The following is a 14,048-nucleotide window of genomic DNA, read 5'->3' as shown; positions in this document are numbered from 1 at the left end:
AACTTTTGAGAGGCCAACTCAGAAGATGCATTATGAATACCCTACTAGCAAGGACTAAGAATGATCTACACTAAAACGTCCTAGCTCTAACCTAATCACCCTTAATCTCCCTAACCCATGAATTCAAAAGGTGATTAATCACTAATCTCCACGATTCCTCTTAAACCCATATTGGATTTCAGATTAATCATGTAGAAAAATACAGATAATCGATATGAATACAACAGGATTGCAATAACAAAAATGATCAATTGAATCAAAGAGATGAACTTTCCAAGAGGTTTTTGGTGGTTTTCTTAAGATCAAAAGATTATCTGCCTCCAATGGCTTACAAAAGGTACTTAAACATAGGTTTAGCAAGTGTAAAACGTGCATAACAAATGACCAAAAAGGCCCTTGATTAATCATAAGTTCGACCAAATAATTGAAGCACAGTGACCTCGGCACGTCGCTCCGGGAGGTCGCTCCCAGCTTGTTGTTCGTGTCTCATCGACACAAACCCGAGCGACCTCGGGGTGTCGTTGTGGTGACCTCGCTCTGGAGCTGGAGCGACTTCGTGTCGTCGCTCTAGGAGATCGCTCTGGGTTTATTTTTGCACTCCAAACGATGAAATGGCGAGCGACCTCGTGAGGTCGCTCTGGTAAGGTCGGTCTGAGAGGTAGGGCACATCGAATTCATGGTGTCGCTCTGGTAGGGTCGCTCCCATGCACTGCTCGTCCAATGATCACCTTTATCACCTCTTTTGAGCTCCAAATGCACCCAAATGTCTCCAAGAACTTCATGTGGTACTCCAATACCTAATAAAGACTCATGTATGCAAAATGCAACCTAAACATGGCTAAATCCTAGTCTATATGATCAAAATGCACATGGGTGAATGAATAACACAATAGAAATATGCAAGATAACAGTCGTCGCCACTAGCGTCTAGGTGTTGGCTGGATGGTCCGAGGTTGCCACCATTGATGGTTTGTCTGAGGTCGTCGCTACTAGTGTCGAGGTATTGGCTATATGCGAGGTTGCCACCATTGATGGTTCACCCGAGGTTTTCGCCACTAGCGTCGAGGTGTTGGCTAGATGGTCCGAGATTGTCATTGCAGCTAGTTGTGCGCTTGTCATTCCAGGACGGTTGGTGGTTGCAGAAATCAGGGCGTCTGGTTGCGCTATGGGTTCTGTGACTGCCGAGCTGTCTTGAGGTGAAGAAGAATCTCCTACCCCACGGTGGGCGCCAATTGTTGTTTTCATATCTGGTCGATGATGTAATATTTATAAATGATGTAAAGGGGTGGATATTTTGGTATTAATAATCAAGAATAAACAAGCTCGTTCAATTACAAGAACTAAAGATGCTATTGCTCGTCTAAACAGTTCGTCTAAACAAGTATCTTTCTATTTTATGGTCTGAGGTCGTCTGGGCCAAGCTCGCCTAGTGGTCGAGGTCGTCCAAGACTTTGTCTGTGATGAAGAGGCAATGCTTCCTTGTCTGTACTTTCTGTACGTTTCTGACTGTCCTTTCAATGAGTCAGACGTCTTCTATTTATAGTGACGTACGTTTTGTTTTCTAGCGAAATCATCGTTGTTTAACGGGTCGGGTCTGATTTTGGGCTTAGCTCTTAATGGGCCTGTGCTAAGCTCATCTCCAACACTTACCAAACAACTTCCATTCTCAACAAACATTTTATTCACCAAAGTCAAAATCCATTCGCATCAAGCCAATAAATTTTCACTAGTTCTCCCCATCATTGGTATAGAATCAGAAACCAATCATTTTCATCTAAGAATGTTGGATGTTGCTCCGCCACAGAGCTTCAAATGAAGATGTGTTTTCAAATGAGGTTGGAAATATATGTTGGATATAAATCTCTATTGACACTTAAGAATCCAGAGCCATCCCCGAAAACTATAAGTAAGGCTATACATGAATTCTAAAAGTGAGTTAGTACTTCCAACATAAGGGGGAGAAAATAAACAGCTGGAAAAGAAAATAAGTTGAAATGAATTATCATTGATCCTCGGGCTAAACACAATGTGAAATAGAAGTCCAAAAGATAATTCATTTCAAAACTTACTAAAGCAGTTGTCAGACACGACCTATATAACTATAGTGATCAAGTCACATATACCAGCTGTAAATGCTCCAATAAGAATAAATGTTCTACAAGAACAATATCAAACTGCTAGTCACGCCTGCAGGGTGGTAGACAGATTGGTTCCAAAGATAAATCCTCGTAAATGAAAAAGGAGCATATATTGATAATGGTCAAAACGAGGCAATATAGTTTTGTATGATCTCCAGAAGAGAAATTAAACATGACTGACGAAAATTCAGGTACCTGAGACAAATGAAGAGATCTCAATAAGTTATGTCATGTATGAAACAAAATGGAACCGATAAGAAAATTGACGTCGATGATATTATACATGCAAAGTAGCAGTTGATATAATAAATGAGAAAGAGGATCATGAAAGAAAGTCTATTGAAAAGTGTACACAAAGAAATGATTGGCCAAATCAGAAAGATGCAATAGACAAAGATATAAACTTCTTGTGAAATAGAGAAGTATTTGGACCAGTAGTCCATACACTAAAAGGTGTAAAACAAGTGAGATGTAAATGAACCGTTGCACACAAAGAAGGATCAATATGAAATTGATTGTGAAGAGACATAATTTCATATGGTAGATGCAACTAGTTTCAAGTTCCTTATAGTCTGGTAATAAAGGAAGAACTTGAATGAAACAATCCACTTGAAAAATGTTAATCCCTGAAAGTATAATCCATGAAGGATTGATGATATCAAAATCATGTTCCCGGGAACTCTGCATATTCGATCGAATTGAAACAAACTATTTTATGGGATATATGAAATATTATAAGGTTAACAAATGTATCCATTTGTATTTATCAAGAGATTATAAATCAATAGAATCATGATTTGAATATAATCAAAACTCCTGAAGAGTTATAGAAAAATTATATTTTGGAAGAAAACTCTTGACAATCCTATATTGTTTTTATGTATTCTAAACTGGAGATCTAAAACTGAGATGTTATCATAAAGATCCTTAAAGTATTTTATTTAAGACGCTCGTATATGTTTGGTCCTGAAATACCATACGTAAGAGTGTTATTTAAGAAAATTATTAATCTTTTTCATTACTGAAATATGTAATTTCATATGAAAAGAAAGAAAATCATAATAGTAACTTCTATAGTTACAAATGAATAATTCGTATGTACGAGACGAATTTCTATACGATTATATGTAAGAAATTTGGTTTGAAATCCAAATAGACCAATAAACTATTGTCTAAGTCAAAAGAGAATTATGGACAAGAAGTCTAAAGGCCCTAGATATCATAATAGAAATGAATAGAGTTTATTCTCTTAAGCTTAATTCTCTGAAGAGAGTTGATTGGAATGCATATCCTGAAGATATTGTTTCCAGGGAAAGAAATATGATATTAAGTGTGGTTGTACTTTTTTTCCTTATCATGGTTTTTTTTTTATCCCATTGGGTTTTTCCATGACAAGGTTTTAACGAGGCAACAAAGAACATACAAAAGATAGACAACCAAAGAGAATGTTACAATTTGAGAGATGAAAATCTATCATTGTTCTAAAGGTTCTATGACTACTCATTCGAGGGGGAGCTTACGTAGTTGTACTCTTTTTACTTTTACTACGGTTTTTCCCATTGGGTTTTCCATGACTAGGTTTTTAACGAGGCACCACGTAATACAAGATGGATGATCAAGGGGGAGTGTTATAAATTAAGCATTGAAATGATCATCCACTTCTTTACCAAACTCAAGCACTATGATCATCCACTCCTTTACCAACTCAAGTACTATGATCATCTACTCATCAAACACTATGATCACCCACTCATTTACCAAATTAAGCACCATCTTTGTTATTTTATGTATTGTTGTTCACTATAAATACCATCACTCATCTCACTCTTTTGTACACCATAAACAAAAACAAGAGTTTATAATCAAAGAACCATTACATCTTCTTCTTCTTCCTTATAATAAACTCTCTCCCTTATACTAGTGTTATTTGCTTCCTACGGGTATCAAATTCTACTCTTATTTAAATTTCTCGATACTATAAATTACAAGTTATTTCATAACAATAGTTTAGATATTGGCAACCAAAATAATCGGTTATTGAATGTATTAAACGACATAGTTTTAATTTCAGTAGCATGCCATTGGAATTATTGAGGAAAACCCAAGGGTTACAAAATGGACTTATTGAACTGGGCTGGGGTTGAGCCTATTGGGTTTCAGCCCGTTTCAATGTCAGAATGTGAGACGACCCAAAAGGAGAGAAAAGGGATAAAGATATTAATTTTCAAGGGAAAAGAAAAGAAAAGCGAAAAGAAACAAAATTTGCTTCTCTGTTAGCTCAAAGATCAACCATGGAAGCTACCGCCCTAAGCTCTGCGGCCACCATCGTCTCTTCCTCATCTTCGTCGCTATCCATCTTCTCTCCGAAGAAGAGAACATACTCATCTTCGCCAAGAATCGTCCGGCTTTCTAAGAGTAAACAACCTTACGCATAATATGCTATTTCATTGCTTACGATCATCTCTCAGGGTTACTTTGATTCTTCTCTTTTCTTATTTTGATTCAGAGGACGACAAAGATTATGATCCCAAATTCGAATCGGATTCCTTGAGCCTCGTTCCTCTATTCCAAAATCGAACTCTCTCGAATGTAAAATCTCGATCTCTGTCATAGGTTACTGTTTCCAAAAGTATTAGATAATTTCTTCGAAATTTTGATTTGTAGGATGAGGCCATGGGATTGGTCTTGAGCGCCGCCTCGGTCAGAGGCTGGACCACCGGTTCCGGGATGGAGGGGCCGTCTCTTCCGGCAAAGGCCGATGCGGAGACGATTTCAACATTTCCGTGGTCACTATTCACGAAATCGCCCCGTAGGCGTATGCGCGTTGCCTTCACTTGCAACGTTTGTGGACAGAGAACTACACGAGCCATAAATCCACATGCCTACACTGACGGCACCGTCTTCGTGCAGGTTATTTTCCAGAAAAAATACAATTACAATTAGCCTGTGTCAGTAACAAGTTATGGACTGCGTAAATAGTATTTGTTGATGATGCAGTGTTGCGGATGCTATGTGTTCCATAAGCTGGTGGATAATCTGAACTTGTTTCATGAGGTGAAGTATTATGTGAGCTCGAGTTCCAGCTACCAAGATGCAAAGTGGGATGTTGGGGGATTCAATCTCTTCCAGATGGATGACGATACTGATGATGATGCCGGTGACGGCCGCAATGACTCCTTCCCTCTTTAAAGAGGTTGGGACTAGTGATCAATACTTTGTGCAAACGAATGCCGCATATATATATATATATATATATCTGTATATAGCTAGCTTTATCCTATCATCTAGCACGAATAATACGTTTGAAGTATCTCAGTTCCCATTGATAATAAATTGGTCATATATATAGCTCGATATTGCGTCCTTGTATTGGAATGACTGGATTCTGATTTCAGCTTGAGAGATCGATTGATATCTAGTAGATAGGACCTACAGTTTCTTACGAGGTTTGGATTATGATAATGAAGCTGTCAAGAACTTTGTTACGTACTCTCCAACCCACAAACTCTGTTTCACTAAAAGTACTAAAAGAGAAAGATCCGATCGTCTCAGATATCGCAACGACAAAACGAAATAGCAAAAGCTGTCTTATGATCTCATGGCAATCATAAGTGCAGGTCTCATGGCGACACTACAAACAAACAACTTTAAGCATGGAAAAGAAATGATTCACACAACGTCATTATGATTCACACAAGGTCATTATAAAGCAACTAAAAAGTTGATATTATCCGTTCGCAAAGCCTCTCTTTCTATTCGAGTATTTGCTTCTCTTATTCTTTAGTAGACTTTCTCTTCTACTCAGTCTTTCTCGACTCTTCCCGTTCCACGATCAATCCCCACTTGACCTTTCTTCTCTTCACCACTATGTTTCTTCTTACGGAAGTAGAACCTTTGCAACGTATCACTACCCCGTCCAATGAAACGCATCATGTCCTCAAGCTGAAAAGCTGGAAACTGGTTGTGTAACTCCCACCCCGACACCCAAGAACTCTCATGCTGCGGAAGACCAACCCACTGAATCAACACTTCAAGAAGACCATCCGCATTGTAGCAAGTTTCCAAAATCTTCTCTGGTTCAATAACGACTTCACCATTAACCAAGAACGACGGAGAGAGAGCCGTGATCGGCACAGAAGTCCCCAATGCCTGTTTAAGTTGAGACACGTGAAACACGGGGTGAATCTTTGAGCCATCTAGAAGACGTAAGCGATACACAACCTTTCCCACCTTCTCCAAAACTTCAAATGGGCCATAGTAATTTGCCGCCAACTTGACGACGAGTCACAGATTGTTGTCGGTACGGACGTAACTTTAAGAAAACCTTGTCTCCAATCTCAAAGTTGACATCCCTTCTATTTTTATCTGCGGACCATCTCATAGACTCTTGGGCACGTGACAGAGATGCCTTTAGATCAGCCAAACGATTGTCTCTTTCCACCAGAGCTTGTTCTAGTTCGTAATTTACCGTGGAACCCCTTTCAAACGGCAGCAAGAATGGTTGGGTTACGGCCATAGACGATCTCGAAGGGCGTTGTATGAATAGCAGAGTGATGGCTCGTATTGTACCAATATTCGGCCCAATTAAGATACTTGCTCCAAGTCTTAGGGTGAGCTGACAAGAAACAACGGAGGTACGTTTCCAAACAGCGGTTAAGCACTTCGGTTTGGCCATCCGTCTGTGAATGAAATGATGTACAATATTTGAGGAAAGTACCTGCAACCTTGAAGCATTCATGCCAAAACCCACTGAGAAAAATCTTGTCTCGGTCCGAAACAATTGAAGCCAGGAAGCCGTGTAACTTGACAACTTCTCGCACAAACAACTAAGCTACATCAATTGCGGTGAATGGATGTTTCAAGCCAAAGAAGTGTCCATATTTTCTTAAACGGTCCACAATAACCAGAATGATGTTGACACCATTGGAGGAAGGAAGACCCTCAATGAAGTCCATGCTGATATCCTGCCAGACAGCTTCCGGAATTGGCAAGGGTCGGAGGAGACCAGCAGGAGATAATGTGGACGTTTTGTGAGTTTGGCAAATGATACATTGAGCCACATAAGTCTGAACTGTCTTGCGCATGTTATGCCAATGAAAAGAGCCCTTTATGCGCTTCAGTGTCTTGAAAATACCAGAATGTCCCCCTTGCAAGCCATCATGAAACTCTTTAAGTAACAAAGGAATAAATGTTGATGTCTGTGGGATCAACAGACTTTTCTTATACCACACACGTCCATCAACGACAATGAGACCCTTTTTTACCGTTTCACCGGATGTGATTTGTCGCTTAAGAGTTTGAATGTCTGCATCTTGCTCAATCTCAGCATAGAAATCTTGCAACTGCAGGACAACAGGGAAACTAAGTGACAAACACAAGATTCTACCGCCTGCTTCCACAGTTTGCATCTGACGCGATAAACCATCTGCTGCCTTGTTATCGATACCAGGTTTGTATATGGTATCAAACTGAAATCCTAACAGTCCTGATAGCCACCGTTGGTATTCGAGAGAGACTTCCCGTTGTTCTAAAAGGAATTTCAGGCTCTTCTGATCAGTGTGGACAACAAAGCGCCTTCCCGTTAAATAATACTTCCATTTTAACACTGCCATGACGATTGCCATAAGCTCTCTCTCTCATAAATGGATTTCAGCTGTTCACGAGGCGTTAACCCGTAACTAAAATAGGCGATAGGGTGTTTCTTCTGCATTAGTACAGCACCCAATCCGAAGCATGTAGCGTTGGTTTCCACCACAAACAGCTCGGTGAAGTCTGGAAGAGCCAAAACAGGCGCTTGCATCATAGTAGAATTCAATAGTTCGAATGCTTCCTGAGCAATCTGTGACCATTCGAACATGTCTTTCCTCAAGAGCGCGGTCAGAGGTTTAGCAATTGAGCCATAGCCTTGTACAAAATTTGTGTAGTAACCTGTGAGGCCAAGAAAGCAACACAGATCTTTTACATTGCAAGGTGTAGGCCATCGCTGCATTGCCGTAGTCTTCGCCGGATCAGTAGCAATGCCTTGACCTGAGATAATATGACCGAGATATTCCACAGATGATTAAGCAAAGGAGCACTTCTTTTGATTGGCGTAGAGACTCTGATCCGAAAATAACTGAAGTATCACTCGTAGATGACCGTAGTGAGAAGTCAAGTCTGGACTGTAAACCATGATGTCGTCAAAGAAGACAACTACGAAGCGCCAGATGTACGGACGGAACACTTCATTCATCAAAGATTGAAAGGTAACAGGCGCATTCATTAAGCCAAATGGCATAACCAAGAATTCATAATGACTGTCATACGTGCGAAAGGCGGTCTTTTCCACATCAGTGTCCTTCATATGAATTTGGTGATACCCGGAGCATAGATCAAGCTTAGTAAACACTGCTGCACTGTGTAACTCGTCTAGAAGTTGGTCGATCATAGGAATAGGGAACTTGTCAGGCACGGTTACACGATTTTAAACTCGATAATCAACACAGAAACGGCTCGTACCATCCTTCTTTTTGACTAGAAGAACCGGACAGGAGAACGGGCTCTTACTAGGTCTGATGATCCCAGTCTGCAACATCTCTGCAACCATCTGTTCCATAGTAGTTTTACTTGCTTGAGGATAACGGTATGGCCTGACTGAGATGGAAGTGACTCCAGGTTGTAGCATTATAGTGTGACCGCGGCTTCGTACTGGAGGTAGACCCGATGGTGTCTGAAACACGCCCATGAACTAATCCATCACGTCCTGAATCTGTTGAGGAGCTTGCACGGATAAGACCTGAGATGCAGCCAAGCCACTTTCCCACCCAAATGTTGGTGTTAGAAATGCACAAGAAAGTGTTTGGAGGTTAGTCTGAGACTGATGTAACGAAGGGTCCCCACGTAGTGTCACAGACTTACCCTCGTACATTAAAGAGAGCTCATGGAGCTCCCAGTCGACAGTACACTTGCCCAACTTTCAAAAGTGACAAAATATTACACCCCTAGTATCATATATGCTCCTCCTTTCTCCAAAGTGACAAAATCTGTAGTAAAGAGCGTATCTTGGATCATGAAGGGTACCTGCGGACAAACCCCCAATGATTCAACGACCACGCCCGTCCCCAACAGAACCTGAAAACGTTTTTCAGATTGTAAGGGTAACTTAGCTTTCATCACCACATGAGGCACCAAGAAGTTATGAGTAGCACCGCTGTCAATCATGATCACCACTTCCTGCAGCCCAATACGTCCTCTGATTTTAGTTGTGGTTGGTGTATCAATGCCAAGATAGGCGTTCATTGACAGCTCCATTAATTGTTTCTCACACTCCATGTCTTCTTGTAACCAATCATCCATAGCTTCATCCAAAATTTCGACTTCATATCCGTTGATAACAGTCAAAACTCGCAACTCCTTATTAGGACATATGTGTGTTTTAAAATACGGTCCCTTTCATTTAAAGCAAATCTGTTCTCTCCGCATTTCATCCAGCTCTGCATCAACATACTTCTGTTGTGGCCTCTGATAGCCACTATTCTGAGCTCCTCTATCAACTCCAGACCCCGTACGGTGTTGACTGTTAGAAGAAGAACTAGCACCACAGACCCGATGAGTGGAAACAGGACGGCGGTAGTGATAATCACCAGTAGCTGCTTCCCCCACCGATTTACAAAAGGCGCTTCCTTCTATACCAATCACAGCTGCAATGTGTTGAGTGATACCCACGGGCTCCTTCATTTTTATCAATTCCTTCATCTCTGGCTTCAACCCATTGAAAAAAACATGTTCCAAGTTACGTTCATCAACTCCGGTCACAATAGAACATAGTTCCTCAAACTCCTGGGCATAATCAGCTATAGAACCCGTCTGTTGAATCGAAAACAATCTCTTCCCAGGTTCAGCTTCTATTCTTTGTCTTAACCAAGCAACCAAACGTCTCTTAAACTAGATCCAATCAGCAAATGGGTCATTATCCATCTCTCCATTAAACCAGTTAAGGACATGACCTTCCAAACTGAGCGAGACCAGTTGCAAACGTTCCAGCCCATGAAAGTTTCCAATACGAAAGTAACGTTCCACTCGTGCAATCCACCCAAAAGGGCTGGATCCATCAAACACCGGCATGTCAATCTTCTTAAGAAGACCCTCACGTGTCTCACAAGTCGGAGGTAACTTAAACCCCGGAGGAAGTATCGGAGGTTGAGATCGCGAAGATGATTGTAACGGAGGTGTTTGTCATTCGACGAAGAAGTGATCGCCTTTCCTTGAGCTTTTTCTGACATCCGGTTTGTTTCCATACGATATAGGATCTGGGTAAGTTGATCAAAGCGATGATCCATCGAGTCAAAACGTTTCTCATACATCACCAAGTTCCTATCAATAACCATCAGACACTCATCTACTCCATCAGACTTCAGCTTAATACGATCCCACTCCGAACGTAAAAACAACAGATCCTGAGAGAACTCCGCCACCGTCTCGTCGTACTCCTGCGTAGCACTCGAATCTTCCAACGAAGTCATCGCAAAGGTTCATCACGTCACAAGCGCACCAATTTGTTAAGAACTTTGTTACATAGTCTCCAACGCACAAACTCTGTTTCACTAAAAGTAGTAAAACCAGTACTCGAAAGAAAGAGAAAGATCCGATCGTCTCAGATATCACAACGGCAAAACGAAATAGCAAAATCTGTCTTATGATCTCATGGTGATCATAAGTGCAGGTCTCATGGCGACACTACAAACAAACAACTTTAAGCATGGAAAAGAAATGACTCACACAACGTCATTATAAAGCAACTAAAAAGTAGATATTATCCGTTCGCAAAGCCTCTCCTCCTACTCGAGTCTTTGCTTCTCTTATTCCTTAGTAAACCTTCTCTTCTACTCAGAGTCTTTCTCAACTCTTCCCGTTCCACGATCAATCCCACTTCACTGTTCTTCTCTTCACCACTTTGTTTCTTCTTACGGAAGTAGATCCTCTGCAACGTATCAGAAGCTTACCATTTTCAATTTTGGTTTGGTTCAAGTATGGTTTAACCTACACAGAGGCGTTTTTGTGTTATACTAAAAAAAAAAGACTTGGTGACATCTCCGGGAACATCATCCCCCCGTTACATGGAGCTTGATTGTCTGGTTTTTTCTCATGCCTTACCCATATATGCTTTCATTACGTGGCTTGAAATCATAGACAAGTTGGCTACTTGAATAAGAACTAGGGAATGGAGGCATTGATCAACCTTATCTTATGTGTGGAGAGCGTGATGAGATTCGGGATCACCTTTTCTATGCGTGTATGAACTTGTTTACTCTATAAACATCATGCTGGACTGGGATAAAACCAGTGGCGGAGCTAGGAATAGAAGCCACTAGGGTCGATAACTTATGAATATAAAACTAGGGTTGGGCCGCCCTACGAGCGGGATATATTTTACTTGTGATCTAAGTTATTATTTTTATATGATTTTGCGGTTTGTGTTTTAGGTTTGCATTTGCAAGAGATACATATGATACATTACTAAAAAAAGATCACATTACATCACATAAATAGTATCAAAAAGACAAAAGAATAGCTTGCTTTGTGCTCACTACATGGCTCCATAAAATTAAAATAAAATGGTGAAAATTTGGACCATTTGTCGATTTGTGCGTGTCATCCGGCTGGAGCTTCCGCCATGGCTTCGATTCCTCTTGGCAACTTATGGACGCCTTTAGTGGCAAGAAAATACAGATTTTTGTGGACCTCGTAGTGATTAGTCATTGTGCCTAGAAAGCCTTTGGGATCACATTATGGTTATCAAAAAAAAAATAGTGTCAGAAAAACAAATGGTATCAATTTGAGACACTAATTAATAAATGATACAAAATATCGTTTTAACATCAATTATTGTAATTGATGTTGTTATTAACTTATCTTTGTCAATATTAATCTTTGTTAAACCAGTGAAGATTAATTAAAAGATACATTGTATTTTCATATATGTGTAAAAATATGCAGTTTACTCAAAAATAAAAATAATTTTAATTTTAACTATTTTTCTGTTGTTCTTATTTGAAATCAAAGGTTTGATAAATTAATAAAAGGCTCAATAATGTAATTCTTTTACATTTTTAGCGTTTGTTATATTTTTATTTTAAAAGTAAGTAAAATAAAAATATTTGACACTGTTTAAATTCAATACATAAATTATGAATTATTTTTTATTTTTATATATTTGTCTTTGAATGTGTTGGTACTTTTTGCCCTGACCTAAATTTGAGTGTGGTGATAAAATATAGAAAATATTTCTGTGAAATTCTCTCTATTTCCTTTTTGTTGACTTGAGTTTAATTGAAACGAAACAACATAGTAAGTGGGATTTCCTCTGTTTTTGATAATTTCTATCTTTATTTTTTAAAACTATATAGTTTAGATTAAATTGTGTATTTTAATTATTGATTAATATTTCACCAAGTGCAATTTGTTTACTAAATTTTATCGTATAGATATATGTTCTATTGTTGTTAAAAAGGATATATGTTCTATTTTACTATATTGGTGGTCTTATAAAAATGCCACAGCCATAGTTATAGAATGAGTTTATGATTGAGCAATCACCAACGATCACCACCCCTTTATACAAAAGCACATAACAAAGACATAAGTCGTGAAAGGTTTGCTTAGTAGCGTGGTTGGATGAGGTTAACATATGAATAGAATTGTAAAAAAGGATTGTTTAGTTTCATGTTGTATTGATTATTTTACATTATAGGATATTTGAAAGAGATGGTGGAATTCACGTCGTTAGATATATAAGTTCGAACGTACGTGAGCTATTTTTTATAGAGCAGTTAGAGACATTGAGCTATTATGTTTGTTAGTGTGGAAGATATTTCAAATGGGTTGATATTTGATGAAACATTATCTAAAAAATCGACGTTAAAAGTTACCGTACCATATGTATTTAACGATGAACAACAAAGAAAATAATTTGTTTCAAATTACATGTCAATTAGGACCAAATATGGGTACAATTGGTTTAAACATTGGCATTAGCCCAAAAAATATTTAGAAATTTTTTACATGGGCATAAACTTTCAAATTGTGAGAAAAATATTTATACAAATTCTTAAAGAATGTTTCAAACCCCCTTAATATCAGATCGGCTCTGGTGCCAATATACGAAAATAGAATAATGTCTTTACTCTTTATGGACCGACTACCAATATAATATTGTAATGAATATATATACCACTTACAATAAATAGGCATATATTTATGTGAGCACAAACTCAACATGTTATAGAGATGTATGAGTGTGTATGTGCCTATATATATAAAATATATTCGTACATACTTTTTTGTAGCGAATATGTTTGAGAAAACTGTAGCTGCTTCTCAATAATATTCGTCTACACAATACTATAATCAATCCATATCATCTTCACTTTTTTTTAATTTCCAATGTTAAGTAATTAAATTAGAATATTATTTACACATGTGTACTAATTGTTTTTTATTAGTTTAGATTATCATAGTTTTATTAAAACATCTACAATGTTTATATAGTGTATCCATATTTTTTAGGAATAGTATCATATGTAGCAAATACTATTGTGAAGTAAAATAAAACCAAATATTTAATTTTTTGTTTAAAACCTTAATTTCCAATATTAAATTGTATAGTTATGAAAAATTGCAGAGTAACAAATTCAAGTGACATATACATGTAACAATACAAAAATAAACAAATTTAAGTTATAAAATTTTAGACTAAATTTCAAATTAATTTTTTATTAGGTTATATATTTGTAATTATACAAAATATATCTTCACATGAATAAATCGAATCCAGTGTTGACCAAAATTTAAGAGGTATTTTTTACTAACCAATTTTTGAGGATGTTTTTAATACTTGTATTTATTTTAAATAAAATTGCATACAAATGTTTA

The 14,048-nt window shown here is 38.2% G+C and overlaps 1 protein-coding gene across 1 annotated transcript; it reads left to right on the top strand.

Moving 5' to 3' along the window:
• The first annotated feature begins 4,363 nt into the window (after positions 1-4,363).
• LOC106324836 lies at positions 4,364-5,494 on the top strand. The gene is made up of 4 exons (XM_013762826.1): positions 4,364-4,553; positions 4,645-4,727; positions 4,803-5,048; positions 5,136-5,494. The coding sequence occupies exons 1-4, from the start codon at positions 4,430-4,432 to the stop codon at positions 5,325-5,327; spliced, it is 645 nt and encodes a 214-aa protein (XP_013618280.1). The 5' UTR covers positions 4,364-4,429; the 3' UTR covers positions 5,328-5,494.
• Positions 5,495-14,048: the final 8,554 nt, after the last annotated feature.

The sequence above is a fragment of the Brassica oleracea genome, chromosome C2 (genome assembly GCF_000695525.1).
Source record: "Brassica oleracea var. oleracea cultivar TO1000 chromosome C2, BOL, whole genome shotgun sequence".
Taxonomy (NCBI): domain Eukaryota; kingdom Viridiplantae; phylum Streptophyta; class Magnoliopsida; order Brassicales; family Brassicaceae; genus Brassica; species Brassica oleracea.
The sequence above is the reverse complement of the archived record's forward strand: the minus strand, read 5'-3'. Positions and strand labels throughout refer to the sequence as shown.